The sequence below is a fragment of the Babylonia areolata genome, chromosome 21 (genome assembly GCF_041734735.1).
Source record: "Babylonia areolata isolate BAREFJ2019XMU chromosome 21, ASM4173473v1, whole genome shotgun sequence".
Taxonomy (NCBI): Eukaryota; Metazoa; Mollusca; class Gastropoda; order Neogastropoda; family Buccinidae; genus Babylonia; species Babylonia areolata.
Window position 1 is genome coordinate 37,699,341 of NC_134896.1, and position 27,872 is coordinate 37,727,212.

The 27,872-nt window shown below is 42.0% G+C and overlaps 1 protein-coding gene and 1 long non-coding RNA gene across 7 annotated transcripts in view; one reads left to right on the forward strand and one right to left on the reverse strand.

Moving 5' to 3' along the window:
- Positions 1–1,475: 1,475 nt before the first annotated feature.
- LOC143296422 (uncharacterized) lies at positions 1,476–27,872 on the reverse strand. Its single transcript, XR_013057141.1, has 3 exons — positions 26,105–27,872; positions 10,500–10,612; positions 1,476–4,543 (listed from the first exon to the last, which is right to left on the reverse strand). It is a non-coding gene; the product is annotated as an uncharacterized LOC143296422 (long non-coding RNA).
- The window catches only part of LOC143296420 (spectrin beta chain-like), an 88,164-nt gene continuing 65,850 nt past the window's right edge, over positions 5,559–27,872 (forward strand). For 4 of the 6 annotated variants that reach the window (XM_076608320.1, XM_076608324.1, XM_076608327.1 and 1 more), the window contains exons 1-2: positions 5,559–5,710; positions 24,500–24,658. In XM_076608320.1, coding sequence (XP_076464435.1) covers positions 24,535–24,658 — 124 coding nt within the window. In that variant the 5' untranslated portion in view covers positions 5,559–5,710; positions 24,500–24,534. Of the gene's footprint in view, positions 5,711–13,325; positions 13,484–24,499; positions 24,659–24,788; positions 24,800–27,872 lie in introns of those variants that run through there. The other 2 variants (XM_076608321.1, XM_076608326.1) reach the window with 2 other exon arrangements.

Here is a 27,872-nt window from a genome sequence, read left to right on the forward strand (position 1 = left end):
CCGCGCCGTTACGACACCGCAAACACCATGAGTCACACACACACACACACACACACACACAAGGCACTATCTACCACCACCATATGCATACACACACACACACAGAGCCACTGATTCACACGCTCGACTTGATTCACACATGACGTATTTTGCACCTTCCCCTTCCTTCCCCGATCTCTTCTCTCTGTCTCTCGCTCTCTTTCTCCATTGGTAATTTGCCAACCACTTTGCACAAACCGCTTGTTGCAGTTATCTCCGGTAAAAGAGGAGAGGGAAGGGGAGGGAGCAGACTGGATTTTTTTGGGTTTTTTTGGTTTTTTTTTTTTTGGGGGGGGGGTCTTTTTTAACCTCCTGTGTTCGTGCGGACTGACGTCAGGTAAACTGAGCAATAAACTTAACGGCTGCTTTGGATTGAGAAAGGGTGCTGTGCGTGTGCTTGTGGAGGGGTGTGTGGGTGTGTGTGTGTGTGTGAGGAGGGTGGAGGGGGGGGGAGGGCTCTGTGTGTGCATGTAAGCGCGCAACTGACTGTCGTGAGTACCTGTTCGAATGCGTGCCGTGATATTCAGTTGGTTCACAAGGCTTGCACAACGTTTTTTTTGTTGATGTTGTTTTTTTTAACAAGGCTGTGGTTCTTCTTTCTTACCCATGATGTCAACCGATGCATGTTGGGATCATGTGTGTGACACCAATACTTCACACCTGTCGCACTGACGCTCTTGCTGGCGCGTTCTTATTTTGCACAGCTCAATGCGATCACTTCCTGTCTGGCTTTGCCAGTGCTTTTTTATGTGCAAGACAGATATCCAGTTTCATACCAATTTCGAACCTGCGTCGACAGATGGCTCTGATGTACTTCAAGTTATTGGTTGTTGCTGGCCGGTTTTTTGTGTGTCAGTGTATTTTTGTTTCCATGATCAGTGTTACTTAATCAACCACTGAAGAGCCTCGGAGACATGACCCACGAGTCACGGTGACACTTTTTTTTTTTCCCCCGGTAAGGTGTCACAAAAGCGCCGGCCGGTGCAGAATGATCCATAAACAGCCGGCGACAGCCCGACCTTCTCCGTCTTACACCCCACTCCCCCCCCCCCCCCCCCCCCCCCCCCCATCTCTCCTCTCTCCGTCCTCAGTCGGCCACTCATCCCACCTTTATCTCCAACTTCACTGAACCCGTCCTCTGTGTATGGCTGGCTGTCCGTTGTACACTGTACTGATCGAGTGGATCCCGCTTGAATGACTTTCCATCTGTGTGCCCATCAGAAGTACATCAGTGTTTGCCAAAGTAGTTATATCTTCACAGTTGGAAAATAATGATTAGTTCAGTTAGTCAGTCAACTTAAGTCCAGGAAGCCACTGAAATAAAGTTTACGAGTCACTGACGGACATCAAAGAACATTTCACGAATCTCTCTCTCTCTCTCTCTCTCTCTCTCTCACACGTAGAACTCGCTGACAACACGTAATTCATGATTTTTTTTTTTAATTCTGCCGCTGAAGGCACACTTAAAGTTCGGTTTCTCAAGGAGGCGTCATCCGAGACATGATGCTGCGTTCGGACAAATCCAAAAACTCTACACCACATCCGCTACTAGTTGTCAAATGCCTGACCAGCAGCATAAACCAACGCGTTAGACACGGATTCAATGCATCAGTAATATTTTCAAACACACACACACACACACACACACACACACACACTCTTTTTTCGGGTGAATATATGTCCACCTGTCAGAGTCAGTGGATTTCTTTGCAGAATTTGCAAGAGAACAACACCTGTCATGAGTTCTTTATCACCCGGTGCGCCGAGTGCGTGCCACACACACCAGGGACCTCGGGTTTATTGTCTCATCCGAATGACAAGACGCTCAGTTTGACTGATTTTCCGGCAGTCAAAACTTTGAACCTGACCCGCAATCCTAAAATCTGTTCCTAGTGTCTTGACTAAAACGCTGTGTTGAATGGTATTTCAAAATTTTCTTAACCGACAGAATCCGTAAGTGTTCCAAAATGCCCCATGGTCGGGTTCTTGCATCGGTACACTATGTATACACACGAGAAGACTGAACTCCCTTCGTCGACTGACGTGCAGTTAACAAAACTCATTCATATTGATACGTCTTTTACAACTGACAAAAACATAAATCAAACACACAAGCAGTGTCACACAAAGCATTATTCATATTGAAGACAATTATTTACAATGATGTTGTACTGACAGTGCCTTGTTTATTGACCAACACTTGTTATGAACTCTACTGAGCATAGCAAAAAGAACCCCACAAAAATGGACGGAACAGAATCACATGGCAATTCACCATTAGAAAATTCGCGCACTGGTAAAATATACTGGATTAAGCCTCCACTCTGACAAATCATAATGGAGAAAACCTCCACTCTGACTTTATACTGGAGAAAACATTAGTTGGAAAATTGATATTTTGCGGTTGACTCAGTATAAGACTGGCTGACAACATTGGGTTAACTCAGTTGGGCATGCTCAGAAGGACCAAAAAAATACATTTTTCAAAAAGACCAAAAAGAAGAGGAAAGAATCAAAATCAAAACTCACTGTGCCAATGCTAAAAACTGACCAGTGCAAATGTATTATAATGTATTATAGTTCACTACCCTGGAATTCACCCGTGCAAATGTATTATAGTGTATTATGGTTCACAGCTCAGGAATTCACTCAGAACCAGAACCAATCAAACATAATCAAAACATCATGACTTCCAAAAGCTATTACTTCTCCCATTTGCTTCTGGAAATTCCAGCGTCAAGTTACAAACTAAACCCTCGGGAGATAAATTCAGCAACGCTTGAGAACAAGGCAGATTACAAGCTACACATGTGCAAATGTTGACCAGCTAGCCTGGGTAGCAACTGAGCTTTGAGCTTGCATTCAGTCTAATTCCTGGGCACATCGGTTGTTTGGGCACCGTGCATAGACATTGGCACATAGACATCGTCACATCACCCGGCTTTGATCACCCAAAACAGACACTGACAAGCATATTAGCTGCGTCAGCTGGGCACCCAACGTAGATATTGACACACTGGATGCCCTGGGCACCCTACTTAGACACTGTCATAACAGCTGCTCTGGGCACCCAAAATAGACGCATTAGTGCATTAGGTGCCCAACATAGACTTTGACTTAGAAAGCTGCCCTGGGCACCCAGGCATAATAGACACTAGCACATTAACTGCCATGGCCACCTAACATAGACATTGTCACATTGGCTGCTATGGGCATGCTACATAACTACCCAACACTGAAAAACACTGGCACAATAAGCCGCCCTGTGGACACAAAATGGGCACTAGTACATTAGCTTCCGTGCAGGGCACCCAACAACATAGACGTACTTGGCAAATAAGCTGCCCGCCGCTCGGCACATAAAGATCATTGCTGGCATAATAAAGCACCCTGGGCACGCAAAATAGACAATACCACATTAACTGCTGCCTTGGGCACCCAATATAAACATTGGCACATACTGGCTGCCCTTGGCGCCCTACATAATCATTACTACGTCAGTTACTGAAGTAACCCAAAATATACACAAGTGCATCAGCTGCATTGGGCATCCAAAATAGACACAAGTACCGTATCAGCTGCCTTGGGCATCAACAATAGATACAAGTATACCTACATTAGCTGCTTTGGGCATCCAAAATAGACACAAGTACATTAGCTGCCTTGGGCATCCAAAATAGACACACTGAAGTACATTAGTTGCCTTGGGCATCCAAAATAGACACAAGTACATTAGCTGCCTTGGGCATCCAAAATAGACACACTGAAGTACATTAGTTGCCTTGGGCATCCAAAATAGACACAAGTACATTAGCTGCCTTGGGCATCCAAAATAGACACACTGAAGTACATTAGTTGCCTTGGGCATCCAAAATAAACACAAGTACATTAGCTGCCTTGGGTATCCAAAATACTGAGACACAAGTACATCAGCTGCCTTGGGCATCAACAATAGATACAAGTATACCTACATTATCTGCCTTGGGCATCCAAAATAGACACAAGTAAATTAGCTGCCTTGGGCATTCAAAATAGACACAAATACATTAGCTGCCATGCGGGACAGACAGCATAGACATTGGCACTCCAGCTGCCCGACTGGACACTGACACAAAATAGCCACAAGTAAATTAGCTGCCTTGGGCATCCAAAACAGACACAAGTACATTAGCTGCCATGCGGGACAGACAGCATAGACATTGGCACTCCAGCTGCCCGACTGGGCACTGACACTACATGTACACTGGCATTGAGGTCTTTTTAATGTTGTGTCCATGAAATTTCTGTGTCTGTTCCGTCAGATGTCTCAGTGTGGTGCCACGTTGTGTCCAGTGGAACTCTCCAGTGACTGACCACTGATTACATCTAGTTTGTTGAGCGTGTTCATCATCTCTGTGGTGATCATTGTCCGTCAGATTTCTCACTGCAGCCGCGGATTCGGGGGTAGGGGGAGGGGGGTAGGGTGAAGGATGTGTGTGATTGGGTGCACCTGTCCGGCATAGACCTGCACAAATTAAGGAGAAAGGGAGCTTGAGAAATAGAAGTGTTATCTCGAAAGTATATTGGCATGCATGCACTTAACCATACCCCAACTTCTTCCCCATCCATAAACACAGTCATTAGACTATTGCGCATACATAGGTAAGCACCACATGCATATGAGACACATTGTTCGATGCCCGCGTACTCCGGCAGACAGGAAGACAACACTGAACACATCAGTGACACTGACACACAAACACATATACGCGTGCGCGCCCGCGCCCCAACATCAACACACACACACACACACATACGTATGAGATGCACAATTCGATGCCTGGTCAGAATAAACGAGCGCGCGCGCACATACACACTAAAACTAACACTTACAAAACAATTCATGAAAGGGGGAAACACATTGCCACGCCCACTTTTGCTTCGCCAGTGCAGTGTACCTATATAACAACTATTACTGTATGACAGGTAAGGAACGGAAAAAGGTGAGTCTGTCAGTTATGATAGAAGGAAAATAACTAGATTATTTTGTGTACTTTTGGCACACTTGAACAAAGACAATCAATATCGCCGGTTTTTCCAAAACAATTTGCTTCGTCCTTTAGCAGACGACATTTCAGCAACTGGCTTCGCTGGTCTTTGTAATATTCCAGATGAAACACCACCGGTTAAATGCAGAAAACAAATGAAATGCCAGCTGCATATATCAACAATCTGACACCATGATGTATCTACAACAAGACTGGATTAACGGTGGGTAATCTTCAATCAGATAATGAAATTCCGATGCATTATTCATTTTTGGCGGAACGTACCCCATAATACTATAATGACATCATTCATTTCCGTGATATTAATCCGCGCACACCTGCAAAATTTCTATTAAATGTTGCAATTTAACAGCAAAAAGATATGCAGGAGTCATAGTAGCTACATTTCATAAAACATACCAAACGATAGCTGTCAACGAATATTTAACTGCAGTTTGATTATGCAGTGAAGAACTATTTTATTTATGGATGTCGGCTGGTCCACCACCGTTAGCAGGCTCGCGTCGGGTTCCAGCAATCGTCTGCAACCTCCCCGGTTGAGTTTTCCCATTTGCAAGCATTACATTCTTTGTGAGCGTTGGAAACGTGGATAGAGAGCTGATATCATCTGACCAGTCACACAGGTAGGATATATTCTGATTGATTTTGAACAAAACTGTTGCAAACGTTGGAATTGCAACCTGATGCATTGTAGCAGTCGACCAACATGGCGTGTGTTTTGAGCTCCCGGTGTGAGATTTGTTTTCTTTCCTGAAGCACAGTTGCGGATCTGCCCGCTTGATTGTCGCATGAGCTTTTTTGTTATGATCTGTTCATTTTGGGTTATTGGTGTAGTTTTTCTTTTATTGGATCTTGACAGTATTTTAGTTTTGTTTTCACAAAGTGACCTCATGAGGCCAAATGCTATGCGGCTGTGGAAGAGTGAGTCAAATTTATGTTGAAGAGCGTCATTGGCAAGCTGTCGTAAGGTCGAATAAATGCTGTCATACACGAACGATACAAACAAACGATGTAAAATTTATCAAGCCATTTTATTTATTCCAAAAACAGGAATTATGTATGGGTAAATGGGTGTATTTTTCCGCTGATGACTAGAACGCGATGACTAAATGGTTGATGATGGTGGTACTGTGACTGGGGGATCTGGATTATTGATTGATCTTGCATTCTGCATTGCTTGGCATCAGACACACCAAGACATAATTATTATGTAGATTTTCATGTTGCTGGACGTTGGGACAAGCACATTTAAGGACGCATATCACTGTTAAAAAAAAAAAAAATCAAGGACATATTTGATTTTTTTATGATTAAAAGTTGAAATAGAAACAAATGCAATCAGCATGCAGCAACCACATACACACAGACTGTAGAGGGTTAAATATACCAGACTGTCAAGACAGGCCAAGTATGCAGGATTGTCCAGATAATGAGGTCTGCTGAATAACTTTGTTCATGTTTAAAATGTTTTCTTGGTAGTTTTTATCTTTTTAGTTTTAAAGGTCGTAAATTTTAAATAATCATATGATGAAAATATTTTTTTCATTATTTCACTTTGGTTTCTTAAACTTCCAAGGATTGCATGCAACAAAAATTAATTCACATACATTTGTTTTTTCAAGGAACACCCAGACCTTCCACTTCCTATTCAAGGTATATTAGAACTTGCAGTTCCTAAAAAAAAAAAAAAAAAAAAAAAAAGAAGATAGATTTTAAGAAATAAACCAATCATAAGAAATAAAATCACCTGTTGACTACAGCATACTGTATAGATTGTATTACCTCATGCATGCCATAAAGCTAATTTGAAGTGTTAACTGTTAGTGTCACCCATGAAAAAATTCTAAGGAAAATTACTTATGAACATTATTTTTCTGTCCCACTTCTTCTGTGACTTCTGTGTCAGTATCCATGTACTATTACAACCTGAATTCCATGAGCAGAAAAAAAATCAGAAACTATCTTTTATAAGGGAAATGTAGTGGAATACAGCTATCACAGTTGTTCAGTATAAACTTGAACAGTACATTGAGACTGACTGGTAGAACCCTTTCAAGGCCTGATCAAAACCTTGGGTTTATGCAAAGATCGGGCATTGCTTTGTTTTTTTTTGTTTTGTTTATTTGATGAAAAGATTTTTTAAAAAAAGGTGGGTTTTTTTTTACAGCATATGTGGTGTAACATATGATATATCATTGGATCTGCCTGCATGCTCTAATACCACCTGGAAACTGAAAGTTAAGAAGTTATGTTTGGAAACCCAGCCAAACACATTATAGTTGAGTTCAGTGATAAAAGATTTCCAGTTGATCTGCATTTGTCATACTTTGACCTTGAAGTAAACATGTTAAATGATTATTCCTATTCATAGATCTATGTGGTTATGCATGTCAGATCAGATTATTTTTCTGCATGATTCTGTTGATATTCAGTCCTATTATTAAAACTTCATTTGAGGGTGAAATTTTTGCGTGGAACTTGAACACATATAGATTGTAATCAGTTTTACTTGCTATTATATAACATTTATTTAAACAAACTCTGTACTAAAATGCACATAGTGTACTTTGTTTACATCTGATCTTGGTTTTTGTGTATGTGATATCACTCTACATCATACTTTGAGTGGTTGTCTGGGTACTATTTTCCATGAGATGATAAATCAAGGTCCCATATTAGTACAGGCAGCATGAACTTAGTGCATAATAAATTAAATAATATGTAAATGAACACTAGTCCAGTAAGTCTGTTTTGCATACACATGATACAGGTTTGTGTGTGTGGGTGTGTGAAGAGAGAGACAGAGACTGAGAGTGTTTAATGTCATGCTTGTGACTTTGTGAGCTGGAGACTGGCTGTGAAGTGGTGAACCAAACTAGTGTCATTGAGTTGTCATTGACATTGAAAACTGTCTATGGAGGGCAGTGAAAAGCCTCAGGGGCAGGTATTTAACCTTAAGCTCAATTTAGTTTGTTCATGAAAAAGATTTTTTAGTGTGGGGTGGTGAAGGGGCTTGACCTTAGTGGTGAAGGGGGAAGAGGTGTGTGGATGTGTACATGCACCAATGCTTCCTTGATCTTAAAAGTTAAGAAAGTAAAACTCTTCAGAGTCTAACCAGTCTAGATACTGAAAGTGACACCAGTATCATCAGTTACACAGCACTTTGGGATTTTATGGCCTAGGCCAACTCAAAATGTGTATACATCTCTTTAAAAACCATTTCCCTTGAATCTATGCTGGGAGATTTCAGTCTTGCTCCAAAAATAGAAGCTGATCAATTTGTTTAAAAAGTCCATCTTTTGTTGTCATAATGTGCAGTGAAGGAAGAAGGTATGATTGATAAATCATGAAATGATGAATCCATTTCAAGAAAAGATGGAAAAAAAAGTTTCGTCTTCTGTGTTTGTGGGTTACTTTTTCCACATTCACTTCTTTTCTAGTGATCAGTGAGTGGGCTTAATTATAAATGTGTGACTGTGTACTGAGAGGGTGGAGGGGAGTGATGGAGAATATAAACGTGTGACTTTATTTTTTTCCTTTCTAAATTACTTTGTGTAGGCAGGTGTACTCAGTTTTCAGCTGTGCAAATTGGGTATGGGTATGTTACTGTTTCTGCAACATGATAAACACTTGTTTCACTTTTTGACCTTTTATTCCAGCCTTTGTCATGTTTTTATGTGCATTGGACTTGACTGTGGGCTGAGAGATTGTATGGTGAGAGTGATGAGTATGTGGATGCACAGTGTATAAGTTAAAAGTGCGAAAGCATTCATATGTGTGTACAGGTATTTTTGTACATGTTTATATTTTTTCTTCTTTTTTAAAAGTACTTGTAGAATAGTGATGTCTTTATTGGCTTGGCTTTGAATTTGTTGTATGTAATTGTTTATTGTTTGCTTGTAATTTGTTTATGTCATTATTATAGACACCACTCTTAATTCTTCTGTGTTTTTGATTGGCTGTGGTGCCCATCTGTTATATTGTTGTATTATTACTATTTTTGATATGGACATTTCAGTTGTTAGAATGAAGCAAAGGACAAGATCATTTTTTATGTGATTATTCTTGATATAGCACCACTAACTTGAAAACTTAAATCAAAGGGATATACCTTAATTTGTTTTAGTTTTGTTTTGCTGTAAGATAAACACACATGCACATACACAAAAAAGCACACACACATATATGTGTGTAACAGACCTGATGACCACAGCCAGTGATGTCTTAAAGGCTTGGCCTATGAGATGTCTGTGCGTCTGCTACAGAATAGGAGACCTGGCACAGAGGATCGTGTTCACCATATAAAGACACTGTAAGAGGGAGGAGGGGGGGATCAGAAGATCATTGCTGGGCACACAATGAAAGGGGAGATAAGGGAGTTGAAAAGAAGCAAACCAAACACTTTGTTGAGAAAATGTGTCTGAGGAAAGTGATCCTGCTCTCTCAACTTTCCGATACATGTGAGATCTACGAAAGAGACTGCTGTTCCAGAATTTATTGCAGAGGCTGGTCAAGCTACATGGTGTGAACACCAAAAGACACAAATAAACATTGTCTTCTGAAAAAGATGGATGCCACTTATCTGTATGTTTGTGTGTGTGTATTATTTATAGTTTACTCTGTGTGTGTATGTGTGTGTTACGTATGTATGAGGGCTTTACTTGTTATTTAGTGCTGTAATCTTGTATGATCAGTGATGACACCATCAGTTTTCTCTGTTAGACACATTATTTAATTCTGTGTGGTTGTAGGTGGGGAATGAAGAGGAAAGTGGCAGAATGGTTAAGATGCTCATCTGCCCATACAGTGTCCTTGAGTATCTGGGTTCTGATCCTGGTCTAACCCTTTCTCCCAAATTTGACTGGAAAATCAAACTGAGTGTTCAGTCAATTGGATGAGACAATAAACTGAGGTCCCATGTGTAGCACACACTTGGCACACTGAAATAGTGAAAAAGAACCCATGGTAACATAAATGTTGTCCTCTGGCAAAATTCTGTAGAAGAAATCCACTCTGACAGGTGCACAAATGCACTGGAGACATGACAAAGTGTGTTGGTCTAAGCTGCTGGTCAGGCATCTGCCTAGCAGATGTGGTATGGATGTGTCCATAGATTGTGAGGCCTCCATGAGAAACTGCAAGAGATGATGACTGGTCAGTGGTGGAGGGGGGGAGTATGCATTGTCGATTGAGTGTTTCCAGTGAGAAGGCATGTACTGATGCACTGCACAGTAGAGCTATCTGAACATGATACAAATGAATATGTTGGTCTTTTTCATTGTATGAAGTGATCAGTTAGACTGAAAGGAAAGGTGGGTGCAAAGGCATATAGTCAGATAATCCTCTGTTGTGACCTCACAGTTTGTTCAGTCTTCAGCTAAAGCCCCAACACCTTCATGCTTGGCTGCTCACCTGGAACTTCATTGAATGCCAGAGCTTCTGGCTGGTCTGTGCATATGCTGTACACATGTACTTGTGTCTGCGTAGCCAGTGGACTTGTTGGTTCCTTCACCCAGTCCCTCTTTCTGAAACATAAAACCATCCATGAAACAAGTTTATCGTTTTCAAATGGTATACTTTATTTTTGTTTATATGACTGAGGAGTTTGGTTGTGGTCATTGATATGGACTCATTGACTGTGTTGCAAGTGGTGTTGTGAACTCGAGTTGCACAAATGATATTCAGTCAATCATGACTCATGGATTATATAAGTAAATATGTATCTGAATTTGACTATGATAAGAAACTGATAATTGGAATTTAATTGTACTTATAATGTGTGTGGGACCTCCTCCTTTCAGTAACACTTCATGCGAATAGATGTCACCTGAGATTGTAAAATGAATTGTGTGGGTGGATTTTCTGACAGAAGGCAGTGTTACCAGTCAACAGGGTGGTGATTGTACAAGGGTAAATATAGGACAGGCTTTGCTCATTCCTTGGAAGTTAGAGATATAGATCCCCCCCCCCCACCCCCAGATAGTGGAATCCGTAAAGGACAACTACAGCATTGGGCAACTTGATGTCAGGTTTGTATTTTGTTTTCAGTCTCTTGGCTCAGGTATTAGTGAACTAATGACATTGTCAAGAATGACACAGCTAATAATTTCAGTGCAAAACTCAGATATTTGTGGTTGATATATATCATACAGCAGTGTCACACACTGTTCCCTAAACACACACCCTATAGCAGTGTGAAAACATTCTAATACAAGTTATTTATTAGCAATCCCATTGATTAAAAAATCAAAACCATAATAGCAAAAATGTGTTGGTAACACCCAGTCCTCCCCCTCCATACAGTTTGATCATCAAAATAACTCCAAAATAAAAACAAAAACAAACAAAACCCAAAACACCCCCCATGAGTGTGAAATGCATCACAATAAATCCCAGAAGACTGGACTACAGTTTACAACTGACAACACCTCTCCCCCATTACACACACACACACACACACACACACACACACACACACACATGTATGTGTGAGTACGAGCGCAGTTCCCCCTCCCCAAGCACCCCCTTCCATACACACAGAAATATGTATCCATCAGTATGGACAAACATCAAATTAAAATTACCCTTGAAATACCCCCAAAGAGGAAACATGCTTAAGTCATTTTCTGTTCAAAGAGGTTTGTTTCATACTCCTTCCCTCCTTTCTTCTTGCACCTCCTGAGTGCATTCCTTCTCCTGTCTCTTTCCCTCCAATACCTCTTATCCCCCCCCCCCTACACACCCACACACTGGGGGGATAAGGGGTGAGGGGGGGGGGGTAGTATGAAATTGAAAGAATGAAAGGTAGATTTGCTGGACTTGCAAGGTTGCAGTCCATAGGATGCAAGATGAGTTTGAATCCCGGAATGTTTGCCCAAGCCCTTTTTGCGGCTGCTTGCTGTTGTGTTAGAACGTTCTGTCATTCAGCATGCATGATCTGTAAGTGGAAGAGAGTGGTGCCGCTTTAAACCCAGAATTTAACCAACATGGCTGGTGCGCTTCCAAGTGAGAAGCTGTCGGAAGCCAAACATGCTAGTGGGCTGTGAAAGAGAACAGACAGTCCAGCGAAGAATCCTGTCGGCACTAATTGATGGGGAAAATGGGAAGGCAGGGAGGTGGGGAACAGTCAGTCAGTGTGGCTGGCAGGGAAGGGGCCTATGTTCAGGGATGCTAGGGTGCTTTAGAGTGGACAGCACTTGACTGGCTTGGCCAGTGATTCACCAATCCAAAGGCACTGTGTGTGTGTGTGTGTGTGTGTGTGTGTGTGCACGCCCACACCAATAGACACCTCGTAGTTTTCCAGTGGCAGACGAGGTGTGGTCATGAGATCATTCCCGTCCTCGGCTGCAGACAGGAGGGGATGACAGACTCATCTGCCTGACACAGCTATGGAGATACTAATCAAACCAAAAACAAGACAATCCCAAAAAGAAGTGGTTGACCACGCCACCACTGCACTGAATGTTTCTAATCAAACACAAGAAAGGGGGCAAGGAATTTGTAAATATATTATTGATGTTACATTGCACACGTGCACGCGCACACACAGACACATACACACACACACATATTTTGATGTTGATAAAAAAAAAAAAAAACAGGAAAATAAATTAGCCTCCTCCTGCCATTCCTCTCATCTCCCATTTCCTCCCATCAGTTTTATTTTTCCACGACAGAATTTGCAGAAGCATTACAAGTCAAGAAATAGAAAAAAACAACAACAAACAAACAATCAAAAAACAACAGCTGTTGATCATACGTCTTCACCGTCAAGAGTTGATGCATCTAGTTACAACATCATGCCTGACAGTAGTGAGAATCCAGCCGTTTGATGGAGGTGCCATGTTGATGCTGGAACAGTGGAAGTAGAAGGAAGCGGCGTCAGAGGGATTGCTGTGTAAACTGAACATGTGAAGAGTGGTCAGGGAGAGAGTCCAGCTGTTGCTGGCCAGGTGTTGCTGGCAGTCCAGGGGAAGAGCACAGATAGGGGACTGGCAGCACACCATTACCATTCCATCCTCGATTGGCCTCTTGTCTGTTACTCCGTTGCCGCAGCAACCAGCCTGTACTGTTAGCCAGAAGGCCCAACGCCAGCACAACTTGGAGAAGGGGAGGGGGCATGGCGGTGTGGAAGATGTCTGTTATCAGTATGCGGAGCCAGGGCAGGCTGGCTGGCAGGGCGGCACAGCAGCGCTACGCAGCGCAACACGGTGCATTCCTGGCACGTCTGTCTAGTCAGACCGGCTCCCTCCCGTTCCCCAGCGTTAGTTGAAGGAGGAGTAGGGCTCTTCTCTGGCCGTGCTCACAGGATGAAAACTCAGCGGGCTGCTTTCTGACACCTTTTCTTGACTGGTCACCCGCAAGGAAAGGATAGTGGAACGTTTTCGATTTGATTCGTAAGATATTTTTCTTCCACTTCGATTTGTACGTGTGTTAGTTGCATAAGAAAATCAGTTGTTGTTTTTTGGCAAATATAATCCACTGCACAACAGTGGTTCTGTCTCTTTGGTTGTGGTTCAAAAGCTCCATCTATTCGTGGACTGCATGGGGTTAAGTATGCAGGTCAGTGGGTTGTACATAGTTGTAGGTTTGTAATCTTGCAGTATGGCAGAATTTTTTGTTAGCATGAGAGGTCTTAGAGGTGATGACATACATGATTCTAGACTATGATTTATGAGATAAACAAAGTGTTAATGATTGGCAAATCTCTCAGAAAATAACTTGCAACATCATTGTCAGATTTAGGAGGGATAGACAGCAGGGATAGACAGCATAATTTCAGACGTGTACTGAAAGGTGAAGGATCTATTACTGTGTGTTTCACTAACATATATTTTGAGAATGAGATCAGTATCAGTATTAGTTGCTCAAGGAGGCGTCACTGCGTTCGGTCAAATCCATATATGCTACACATCTGCCAAGCATATGCCTGACCAGCAGCGTAACCCAACGCGAATGAGAGAGATGGTGTGGTCAGATGAGACTCATTCTGTAACAACTAGATTACTGGGCTGCAGTTTTAAAGTTTAATTTGTTTAGGGGAAAATATTAAAACCCTGAAGATTGTGCTACCACCAACCATGGCCGATTACAAGATTGTTTTTGTTGTGCAAGAAGCATTTCTTAAAGATTGGGAAAGAACCTCCCAACTATTGAGGAGACTTCTACCCCAAAGTCTGCATGACGCCCAGGTGGAGAAGAGAGAAAACATTACTGATTTAATTTACCTTGTGTGTTGAGAGTACTTGTTTTACATTTGTCAATCTTAGAATAGAATATAATAGAATAGAACATGTCTTTATTACCATGTGTACCAGGGTCACAAGGAATATTGGGGTGGGGGGGAGTTAGTACATAACAAGGTATGTACATAAATTGAAAATCATACACAAACACAGATACAGTAGAAATTAGGATACATACAAGTGCATATCAATACAAAAACTTGTACATACTCACACATGCACACACTGTATCTTATATTCTTGGCATTCAGAGCTATTTCCATACTGTTATAAATGCATGATACCTTTGTTTTCCTTGGAGGGTGCACACTGGCCAGATACCTCTGTCCTCAGCCCTCTAATTTGTTAATGAATTAAAAAGAAAAAAGGCCAAAACAGGGGATATGTAGAATTAATGAATAATCAATCTGGAGATGCTTGGAACTTTATATTTTTTTGATAACAAAGAGCTTCTTTAGCTTTTACCAGGGACAACAAAAGAGTTTGGACTAGCTGAATACAGTGGAAAATTAAACAGCCCTATCATAATATCTGAAAACCATGGAAAGGGGTATGGCTGCATGCTCAACCACAGGGTTTAATTCACTTGCTGTGCCACATTGTGATGTGCTGACAGCACTGTAGACTTCAGAATGCACCATTCACTTGTGCCACATTGTGGTGTGCTGACAGCGCTGTAGACTTCAGAATGCACCGTTCACTTGCAGTGCCCCACTGTGGTGTGCTGACAGCGCTGTAGACTTCAGAATACACCATTCACTTGTGCCACATTGTGGTGTGCTGACAGCGCTGGAGACTGTAAAATGCACCCATTCACTTGCTGGAATGCATAATTCATGTGCTTTGTCACAGAATAGTGTGGTGGCAGCACTGGAGACTGCTGATCATAACACTGGTTTGCTGACAGCACTGGAGACTTCAGAATGCACCATTCACTTTCTGTGCCACATTGTGGTGTGCTGACAGGGCTGGAGACTGCAGAATGCATAATGCATTTGCTTTGTCATATTGTGGTGTGCTGACAGCAATGGAGACGGCAAAATGCACCATTCAAATGCTGGAAACGGGGAGTGCATAATTCATACATGTGTATCCAGTCATGGAACAGTGTGCTGACAGCACAGGAGACTGCTGAACATAACGCTGTGGTGTGCTGACAGCACTGGAGACTGCTGAACATAACACTGCGGTGTGCTGACAGCACTGGAGACTGCTGAACATAACGCTGTGGTGTGCTGACAGCACTGGAGACTGCTGAACATGACGCTGTGGTGTGCTGACAGCACTGGAGACTGCTGGACATAACACTGTGGTGTGCTGACAGCACTGGAGACTGCTGAACATAACGCTGTGGCATGCTGACAGCACTGGAGACTGCAGAATGCACTATTCACATGCTGGAAACGGGAATGCAGAAATCATACACTTGTGCTCTGTCACAGAATGGTGTGGTGACAGCACTGAGGACTGAACACCTCATTCACTTGCTGTCTGACATGATGGTGTGCTGACAGCAGTGAAGACTGGGATAGATCTTTCACTTGTTTGGTCATATCCTAGCGTGCTGACTGCCGGAGACTGCAGAATGCAAATATTGGAAGGTGTCTTCAAATCATCAGATGTTACACATGTATTCTATACAAATAGCTAGATGCAGAATTGGCTTTGAATATGTTGACTTAATCATATTTGAATTTCTCACAGTTCAGGGTGTTACCCTAGCAGGTCTTTAAAGCTGGGTCGAGTGAAGGACTGACCGTGTGTCTGATAACATTAGATCAGAACAACAGTCAGCAGCATTTTTGTCTGTGCCTTTTACAAGTGCACACACACACACACACATGCACACACACACACACACACAGACACACAAACACACACACATACATACACACAGAGTTGATTGCACTGACACATCCACCCACATAGATTGCAAACAGTCTATCAGTATTACACTAAACAGAACTGTTGAGACTTATGAGATCTGTAAGTGCATATGGTTATGCCTTTGCAGGCGTGCGTGCGTGCACACACACACACACACACACACACACACTTACACACTCACACACACATTTACAGAGAGAGAACACACATATGGACAAACAGCTTGCAAAATGCACAACACAGATATGCATACTGACTGACATGACTTACTGCAAATACTCCGTTATTTTAGTTTGAATGTGTGTTGAGGGGATGAATGATTGCGAAGATGTGCATACACTTTGTGTGTGTGTGCATGTGCGTGTTGGAGGTTGGGCGTGGACGGGGGTGTGGGGGGTTAGCTGGGGATTATGCAGTGCAGTGAGGAAGGACGGATGTGCAACTGTTGGCAATACAAATATGTTTATCTACCTGTCAATCTATCTATATCAGCCTGTCTCTGTTTCTCTCTCTATATATCAGTATGAGTAGGGAGGGAGAGGTGGGGGTGGGCTTTCGTGTGAAGATAGGCGTGTCAAGAGAAACACGGTTGTGCAGCTGTACATGACATTCAGTATACAACGTGCGTGCGCTTGTGTGCTTTTGTGTGTGTGTGCGTGTGTGTGTGTGTTTCGCACGGCGACAAAAAGGGGATAAGGTCGTGAGAAGGTAGGAGGCCCAGCCAGCCCGGCGGGGTGGTGGTGTGAGGGTGGAGGTTGTGCAGTTTTCTTCAGGGCCAGATGATCTGGCTGGGCTGGGTGATAAGTGCTCGTGCTGCACACCTTTCCTTGCCCCCACCCCCTACCCTCACCCCTCCTTTCCCCCGATCCCTCATGTCGGCCTGAACACTTCCCCCTCCCCTCCTTACCTCCCCCCCCCCCTTAACCCCTCCCCACCCCCTTTACCCCAACCAGAGTTTTGGGAGAGCTTCTGCCTGCCCGGCACGCTATTTAATTAAAAGCAGGTCCCGGTGTGTGTGTAACCTGTGGGAAAGAGATGACCTTCAGTGCTTATGCTGGTGACGGCCGCCCTCAAGGTCAGCGTTCAGACAGATCAACAACTTGCACGTGCACTGAGAGGACAAGTGGACCAGAGCAAACCGAACAGTCAGCTCACTGACCCATTTGGCTCCCACGCACAACCGGTTTTAACACACACACACACACACACACACACAAAACAAAAACAAAAAAAGCAAAAAAACAACCCCCCTCCCCAAAAAAAACAACACGTGTCCCGTGTCCCAGATGACCAGTGGGGTTAGAAAAGAAGAATGGCAGCTGTTACCAGCATTATTCGAGAGGAAAGCAGTCAGTTCACATGGTCCAGATACAGTGTGATACAAAGCACAGGAAACATGGTGTGTATTTTTACACACACATACACACACACACACCATGTTTCCTGTGGTTTGTATTGCACTATCTCTGGTGTAAGTGTGCATTGGGCCATACGTGTATGCATACACACACATAGCTCAATGCTCACTTAACCAGAGATTGATACGAGGTTACAGTTGGGGCAGCAGCAAAGGGAGAGCTGTGTGACCATCAGTGGTTTCTACACTGCAGTGGGGTTTCATTTACGGTTTAGTCTTTTGTGAAGGACTTTGACTCAAACCAGGAGGCAAGATTACCCTGGCTCTTAGTGTTGGAGCCTTGGGGGCTAGTTCGCCTTTAGGAACCATTCCAACACCCTCTTAAAACCCTCTTGGCCCAGAGAGTGGGGATATAACTTGGGCAAGACACTCGCCACTATGATCAAATTCTAACCCAGATAATTGGGATAACAGTTGCCTTCTCTGCTGTCCTTTTGGTGTGTGTGTGTGTGTGTGTAGCTTGGAAGATTCAAAATCATTTTCAAAGCAGCTTCAGAAGTTCATGTGAACATCATGTTTAATGTAGATAGAATGAAAACACATGCACATAGATGTACATACATGGACACATGCACACACATGCATGCACACACACACATATTTTGACACAGGTTTATAAAGTGAAATAGTGTTAACTGGGAAAAAGATGGAGACAGAAAATTTTCATGAGAAAGAATACTTTAGCAAGTATAACTCTTGAGAAGTATGTTATTCAGTGAATGGCCATGATTTAATAACATAAGCACTGTACTTGTAGAGAAGGAAATGCTTCACATTCTATACTATTTTCACATTGCTGTGCTTAGGCAGTGCAGTACTTGTTTGATGAGCATAGAGTTCTTCAGACCTTTGTTGACAGCAACACTGCATTCTTTGTTCAGTAAACAACAGCACTACATTCTTGTACAGTAAACAATAGCACTGCATTCTTGTACTGTAAACAGCACCACATTGTTGAACTGGTGTGTGTGTGAGCGCAGGCAGTGCTGCAATATTGTTGTTCCTTTTGAGAATTAGGGCGCAGTGTTGTGTTGTGTATGTACCTGTATGAATCTGGGAACAGTGCATTGCTTTACTTGTGAGAGTGTAGCAACATAACTTTGCTGTCCCAGCATAAAGTCAGGGTGCAGTGCAGTGCTGTATATCTGTGTAGATCAGGGTACAGGGCAGTGCTATTTCTGTGTGAAAACAGGAACAGTGGATTCCTATACCAGTGCAAATCAGGGTGCATGGCAGCGCCATACATATTTGAATGTGGGTACACTGCAGTGCGATACCTGTATAAATCAGGGTACAGTACAGTACTACTATACATACATTTGTGAATGGGTACAGTGTAGTGCTATACCAGTGTGAATGTGGTACAGTACAGTGCTATGTATTCCTTTGTGATAGTGGGATCAGTGCAGTGCGATACGTGAGTGAATGTGGGTATAGTGCTATAGTTTACCTGTGTGAATGTGGATACAGAACAGTGCTACACACACACACACACACACACACACACACACACATATATATATATATATATATGTATGTGTGAAAGTGGGTTCAGTACAGTGCTATACCTGTGTAAATGTGGGTACAGTGCTGTAGTGCACCTGTGTGAATGTGGGTACAGTGCAGTGCTATACCTGTGTGAATGTGATTACAGTGCAGTGCTGTACCTGTGTACTATGTGAATGTATGGGTGTTTTGATATTGGTGTCTGTATTTGCCAGGGCCAGTCCACATGGCCTTTTCCGCAGGAAGTTGAATGCATGAAGGTGGGGAAGAGCAAAATGACAAAAGTGTAACACGGGGGAAGAGCAAAATGACAAAAGTTTAATGTCAAGCGGTTTTAATGACATAATGCCAGTGGATAGCACCCCCTGTTCCTGCTGCCCTTTTCTTTCTGCTGCTGTGGCCACTTTGACTGTCTAGCCAGTAGAGCTGACTGACTCCACCTAACACACACACACACACACACACACACACACCACAAGCACATCACATGCACACACACACACAACACACACACACACACACATTAATGTCTAAAATCACTCAGAGTGAAAAGGTATTAAAGGAAGAAAACATAAACACAACTCATGTGCACACACACACACACACACACACACACACAGAATGTTTTTGGATATTTTAAACTCCAGTCCAGTTGGTATCCTCCTTTGATGTGTTATAATTGATGTTGTTATTTATATATACATTGTTGTAGGTTAATACTTGTTGATATGCATATACATATTCTCCTTCCCATGACACCTCATTCAATACACACCACAATCTCTTTAGACCTTTTTCTTACAATATACTATTCCTCTGATACATAACATGAATACTTTTTTTACACTAATATTCACATGCATTCCTTTTCCTTATCCACTTATTTACTCCTTTCCGTCTAAAAACACTTATAGTGAATAGACGTTAAACTGAAGATAAAACAGACACAAACAATTATGCACACACATATACAGACTTCTTTTGAAATGATTATCCACCAATCAGTTGCAGAATGTTGCAGACTGTGAGTTTTCAATATGGAGCAGATTTAAAAAGTGTGTTGATGACAGGATTTCATACCCAAAGGAAATGGGGTTTACAATTGAAATTACACAACAAAAAAGTTGGATATTTCATCATTCTATTATAGATTAGTAACTGCTCTCAAATCTTGCATAACATTGAATGCTTCAAGACAAAGTACAGATGTGCATTTACATTGACATGGCATACATTTATTACACAGTGTACCAGTATACATGTATCACACACACACACACACACACACAGTGACATGGCATACATTTATTACACATTGTACCATTATACATGTATCTCACACACACACACACACACAGAGTTCCCATACGCACAGGGTTAAAATTTGATTATGAATTAGCAAATTACTTTAGCATGTCTATCCTGGTTGATATGAATGAGGTGATGTCAGTTGGGTTGGATGAGTTGTTGCAATGGGTATTTGGACAGTTGTTCCTGTGAAACTCTGCATCCACCAGATCTGTGTATACCTGTCTACAGTCAAGTTAGAATTGCAAGTCCATACTGTATCTGATATGCATACTGTAATCGTGAAATCTGAATGAGGCCAGGAGCACTGTTAAACACAAAACAAAGTAACTAATTTCACTCTAAGAACATAACTAGGGCACACATCTTTAAACCAACATAATATTCCATAACGGTCTACACAAATGACATTGAACAAGTACAGTAAATCACTAAGTGAGGGAGGGGGAAAGGGGGGAAATTTAGTCTTTGTATACACATTTAAAAAGAAGCAGCATCAAGCAGGTTCCACTGATTTACTGAGCAGCCACAACACATTCGGCAGATTTGTATTCCTGTGAAACATACAGTCTACCACCACATGTGGCCAGTCAGTCAGTCATATGTGCCCTTGTGACAAGCAGATGTTGTCAAGGTTGAGGGGGAAATACTTGTCAGTATTTAAGGTATTTAATGAGCTTGGAGCAAAGTGGCAGGAACAGTGGTATGCAACCAGAGAGAGAGAGAGATTAACAATAACATTCTCTCAAGGGCTCAGTATGCACACAAGTGCTACAAATGTTTGTGCATATTATGATTATTATGTAGTATTTATTTACATTAAACTTCAATTTTTCAAAAAGTTTTAAAATCATTTTAATAATTTTATTGACTCACTTGTGTAAACAAAGTGAGTCTATGTTTTAACCCAGTGTTCGGTTGTCTGTGTGTGTGTGTGTGTCTGTGGTAAACTTTAACATTGACATTTTCTCTACAAATACTTTGTCAGTTGACACCAAATTTGGCATAAAAATAGGAAAAATTCAGTTCTTTCCAGTCATCTTGATTAAAACAATATTGCACCTCTGAGATGGGCACAAAATAATAAAAAAATGAAGACTAATTATATGCAAACTGCATTTACTGTTATATTTATATTTTTTGTATTCTCTAAACTTGGCACTTTGATCTGATATTCTGACCCAACAACAAGAGCAGTCATTATTATCATTTTTTGTTCAAACAGGAACTTGTTTTTGCTAAGCATGGAAGTTTCATTTATTTTGCAAACGTTTTTGGTGCAGATAGCAAAAAAGGGAAATTACTCTGTTGTAATTAATGCTAGGGAACTTAATTTGCTTTAAACTGATCTTTCTCATCTTGAACATTACATTTTGAAATTATACTCAATACATAAAAAGTTTGAATTTTTTTTAAAGTGTATCACAAGTGAGTCTTGAAGGCCTTGCCTCTCTTGTTTTACTCTATGTTGAGAGTTAATGAAACTAATAGAGCTGAATGTCCCCAGTGCCCCTCAGTTGAGAACAGCCTCCGTGACATCTCATTTTCATGTCCATTTTCATTGGCTTTAATTATAACTCATAAAGCATCTAGTCTCTTGTTCTCTCGATCCTTTAATTATATTCCACAGGATGTTAAGTCCATAACTCCATGGTAAATTGATATTAGTTATATCTGATAATGAGTTAACTCCTTCAAGTAGTCCTTGTCTTCACTTTTATGTTTTAATCGAGTTAATTCCTACTTCTGTTATTTTTACTATTTCTAATTGTACACATATTTGTATGCCATAAGCGGCCAAGATGTGCTTGCGCGTGTGTGTGTGTGAGTTTGTGGGTTGGAGTGGGAGGATTTGTGCGTGCAGGTGTATTTGTGTGTTTTTAGTATGCATACATCATTGTATTTCGTTGTAAACACCCAGGGTGTTTGTATCATTAGATTGGGCATACCAAATGCCCTTTTATTATTATTATTATTATTATTATTATTTTGTTCCTGTTCCTGTTTTGGATATGGGTCTACTACTTCTTTTTGCCGGAACAGGCAGTGTGTCATCTCTGAGTGTCTGCCCTTTAAACAGATGTTCACTAGTTGGAGAAGAGCCATTTGTTTGGAAGAAAGCATGGTGTGCTTCGACTGGACAGATTGAAACGAACACTCCCAGGCATTCAGAATGTATGGTTAGGGTGACACATGATCCTGTAGGCATCAGGTTCAGATGATCCTTCACCTATCTCTTGGTCCTCCTCCTATCGTGGCTCCTTCAGAGGACTGATGTTTATAGGTTGACATTTGGGTTGTGAAGATAGATGGGGTGTGAAGATAGATTGTAAAATGAAGACATTTTGGTAACAAACACAGAAAAGAGACTTACTTATTTTGGTTGCCCGAGTGAAGGAAAGATGGCTGCAAATCAAAAACCTAAAGAAGGCTGGATTTAAAAGAAGAAAAATTTTGGTTGCATTTGCAGTGCTGAATATTGGGCTGAATTTTTGGCTTTAACTTGTTAAAAAGAAGAAAAAAATATCTTTGCATGCTGCTTACAAAATGAATATTATCTGATGAAATTAGACCAGTCTGTTCATACCCAACATTTGTAGTTGTACTGTTTTTTAAAGTAAATATTGCAAGAAACAAAACTTTCTTTCCCTGATGTGTATTTGTGTATGTTAAAAATGAGACAGATCAGCCTATGTTGGGAAAGTTGTGTACCACCACGGTTTGGTGTTGGAATGAGTCAGCGACTGAAGGGTCCCTTTATATTGTGGCACTGGTGTCAGGATATTGGGTCAGGAAGTGTCATCCACCCCTGTAACAAGAGCTTGTAGTTGTACGCTTTGTGTACATCTGACAGGGAAATAGTGAGAGGATGCAGTATGGTTATGGTCTAGCACTTTCCTTTTGTGGAGTGCAGTACATGTAATGGCTAGATCTCTGGTGATATACTACCATGGGTTTACACAGGCTTTTTGAAGAGTCATTGAAATCCAGAAAATACGAGGTGTGGAGGGGGTGGGCCGGGGATGGAACATGAAGGAAGAAAATCCTGTTTTCTCTTCCATCTTTGTCTTAGCTTGTGCAGACAATAATGATTATTATAATAATAAACAAAAAACAACAGAACAACCAAAACAGTATACAAGTATCCTTATTCTCTTGTGTTGCTGGCTTACTTTCTGTGTGAATACATGTGTAAATTCTGTATAGTGAGGCAGTTTTGAAGGAAAAACATTACTTTTTTCTAACTCTATCTGAGTCTAAGTTATCAGGTGACTCCTGCTGTGCCTTAATCTCAGGGCAGTGTGGAGGCAAAACAAGTTTTTCCTTAATCACTGACCCAGACTGTTGACTGTGCAGAGCGGGCAGCGCAACGGAAACATAATATCCCAAACCCCCCCCCCCCCCCCCTCCTCATGAAATCCAGAAAACAATTTGTAAAAGAAAAAAAATCAAACCACATTGACCTCATAAATCATGATCAGTGTTCAACATCTGGCATCCACTCTACCCTTAGATCAAAGAAAGATAATCACCATCCTGCCAGCTGTATAATGCATAGGCCATCTTTGTATTGCAGTTTTGTTTTTACTTGTGTTTAGATGTACACAAGTCTATTTTATTTAATACCCAATACTGTTATGTGTATTTCTTCTCTGTGTGTGTGTGTGTGTGTATGTGCGCACGTGCATGCGTGTCTGTGTGTGTGTGAGAGAGAGAGAAAGAGAGAGAGCCTTAATCAAACGTGATACAGTGTCTTGCCAAATCAAAACATTACCATTTTCTTCATTTATCCCCGGTTAGGCAGTATAGAGCAGCATGCAAATGATAGGTCAGTCCACATCAGACTGCAATAAACTATGATATCTATATCACACTCTTTTAATTTTGTTGATGCAAACTTGGGATGTTTTGCTTTTGTTTGTTTGTTTGCTGCTTGCTTTTTTTTCTTCTTCTTTTTTCCTTTTTAAACATGTGCAGAATTTAAACTAAAGAGACAAAAATGAGCAAGCACCCCAATGAATGTGCCTGTCACTTGTGTGTGTGTGCAGGGTTGTGTGTGTGTGACTGCCAGTGAAGCAGCACCATGACAGAAATAGAGTCCTACTCCAACAACGCCCTGCGCTGGGACCCCGGCCAGGATGATGACTTTGATGCTGGAAACAACTCCTCCAAGCTCTTTGAGCGCTCCCGAATCAAGGCCCTGGCTGGTGAGTAATAATGTTGGTAGTAACAGCTCATCCAAGCTCTTTTTGAGGGCTCCAGAATCAAGGTCCTGGCTGGTGAGTTAAATTGATAGAAACAACTCATCCAAGTTCTTTTTGAGGGCTCCCAAATCAAGGCCCTGGCTGGTGTTACATTATTAGTAGGAACAGCTCGTCCAAGCTCTTTGACCATTCCCAAATCAAGGCCTTGGCTGGTGAGTTATATTGTTGGTAGTACAACTTATCCAAGCTCTTCTTGAGTGCTCCCGAATCAAGGCCCAGGCTGGTGTTATATTGGTAGTAGTAACAACTCCACCAAGCTCTGAGTGCTCCCGAATTGAGGCCCTAGCTGGTGAATGTTGATAGTAATATTAATAATTCCTCCAAGCTCTTTTTGAACACTCCCAAATTAACACCCTGACTGGGTGAGTAATATTAGTAGTAATAGCCCTGTTTGGTGAATAATGAAATAATAGTATTGATAAGAATAACTAAATTATTTACTTATTCTCTCTCATAAAGAGAATAAAAATGATTATGACTCCTCCAGTCTCTTGGATTGAGGCCCTGGGTGATGATGTAATATTGATAGTACTTAATAACAACACCAACACTAAGCTCTTTCAGCACTTTTGAAATGAGGCCCTGGCTGGTAAGTGATAACTCCGCTGAGTTTTTGGAGTATTCCCAAATCGGGGGACTGGTTCCTGAGTGGTATCAGTTCATCATAAAGGGTTTTCAGTACAAAACCTACTTTTCTAACGTTACTGTTGTATAGGTTGCAGCTGAACTCTTCTCATCATTCCTATCTGCTACCTTTTTTTTCCTACCCCTTCCTCATTTTCATTTTTCATCCACACATGGAGAGGCTCAGAATCAGAGAATTTAGACAATTTCAACAATATTCCATGAAGAAATGATGTAAAACCAAGAAATGGTGGGTCCAGATCTGATAGTGTTGCAGCACTGATTGGGCTTTGTCAGTGTGCTCAGTGAGCAAGTTGGATTTGTTTTTCAGTTATGATATGAGGAGTATTGGGCCTGATAGAGTTACTTCAGTATATTTAAATATTATTTATTTATGATAGTCTGTTGTGTTTGACTATGACCATCAGAACAGCAGTGCTGTCCCGACTATCTGGGCTAGAATTTGATAATAGTGGAGAGTGGCGTGCCCAAGTTACATCCCCACTCCCTCGGCCAAGAGGTTTTAGGACAGTTGGAATTGGGGATGGTTCCCAAAGGCCAAGTAGCCCCCAAGGCTGCAGCACTAAGAGCCATTGCAATTTTGCCACCGAGTTCGAGAGTCACTGTCCTTTACCAAAAAACTAAGATGTAAATGATTTCCCATTGCAGTAGAGAATAAAGATATTTGTAGAACGTCAGCATTTTAGGTTCTGTGCTGACATGGACTCACACACACCACATAACAGACACATGCAACTGACTCACCCTTGGCTGTGCTTTGACCTCCCTGTGGTGCAGTTTAGAGGGGAGGAGTGTGAAGGCCAAGTGTCAAATGAACTGCCTGTGGTGGGCTGGGTCATTCCTGGCAGGTCAGTCTGCAGTCTTCAGCACCCCTCCCAAACTGCTATTGGTTCCGAGGGCCAGCTGCTAGATTGGCCTGGTCTGACTGAGTCGTTCACCTTCAGGTGTATGGCTACACCAGGAGTCAGAATGGGGGTTGTGTAGATGTGTCCAGCATGTGGATGTAGATTGAATGCATACAGTGGAATGATGGGACAGGGTGTGCAGACCTTCAGGCTACTTGGACAGCTGATGGTAGACTGTTTGAGTCAGTTGCAGGACAGCTCAGCCATGTTCACTTAAAGAAGATGGGTAGGTTGTTCAGTGAGTGGACTCGCACACACAGGTGAAACTGCAGAATAAGGAGTAATTTGTTTAGTGAGAGTACACACATATGTGATACTGCCAATAAATGGGTTGTTCTGTGAGTGGACACACACATACACACAGTTAATACTGCAAGAAGAGAAGATTGTTCAGTGGGTGGATACACACAGTAAATACTGGCAGCAAAGTAGATTGTTCACGGAGTAGGCACACACATGTGATACTGCAGGAAGAGGAGTAGGTTGTTCAGTGAGTGAAACACACATGGGTAAAGTCACACACCTCTTTTTCCTATACCGCTGGTATTGCAGGAAGAGGAGTTGGTTGTGGCAGTAGTTGTTCAGGTGCTGGGCTGGAGACGTCATGATGAGGAAGTTGATCACTGGATGTCAGTCATCAGTCATTTTGACAATTCCTGTGCAACTCCATCCACATTCCACTTTTTAAAAATTTTTATCATGTTTGCAACCACATAGCACTAATGACAGGGAAAGAGTGACATTAACTGTGTTGTCTGTGGAATTGTAGCTACACATTTGTTTGCAGTGTGGAAGTTAGCGCTGCATCACACAGTGAACAGGTTCTTGTCTCCTGCATATTATCACTATCAGTCCCTGCCCTGTCTGCTATCTGTTGCCTACATGCGGTGGTCAGTCTGGTCTCACTGATGCTCCGTGTAGTGTGTAGTCAGCCCTGGCTGGCCTCAGTCCCAAGTGTCCCATTTAGGGAGAAAGGGTGGTCACAGCACACAGGACAGTAACGCTGCCATCCAACCTTCTTCATAGCACTTGTCATTGAAATCTTGTGCTTGACTTGATGTTGTCGTGGGTGGTGTGACACCGGGTGTTGGCTCTGTGCTGTGTGACTGTCTGACCATTCTCTGTGTCCTGTCAGCTTTCTACTGCCTGCTTGTGCTCACAGCCTTCCTTCACTCTGACTGACTGATCCTGCATTACGGGCTGCCTGCCCTGTCTGTGTGTTGAACAACACTATCATTATTACACAGTGACTATGTGTGTCTCTTGGTAGTAGTGTTGGTTTCCTGTGTTGTGTGTACAATAAAATGAGCATCACACAGTTCTCAAGTCAGTCTATTCATAGCTGAAGTGCCGGCTGTGTCTGACAGGACGCCACAGTTCCTGTCCCCTAAGTGGTAACAGGACATATTTCCTGGTGACCTTGTTGCTTGCAAGAAGAAAATATTTCTTGTACTGACAGGTCAAATAACCTTGTGAAAAGGTGAAGTGTCTCCTCTTCAACTGGGTTATCTTGCCGGCACACCAGATAGTTTTTTTTTCATTGTCCTGTGAGTTCTCACTTTGCCATCGCCCTTGTTTTGAGCGGATGGGTTGTTCCAGCTATCAGC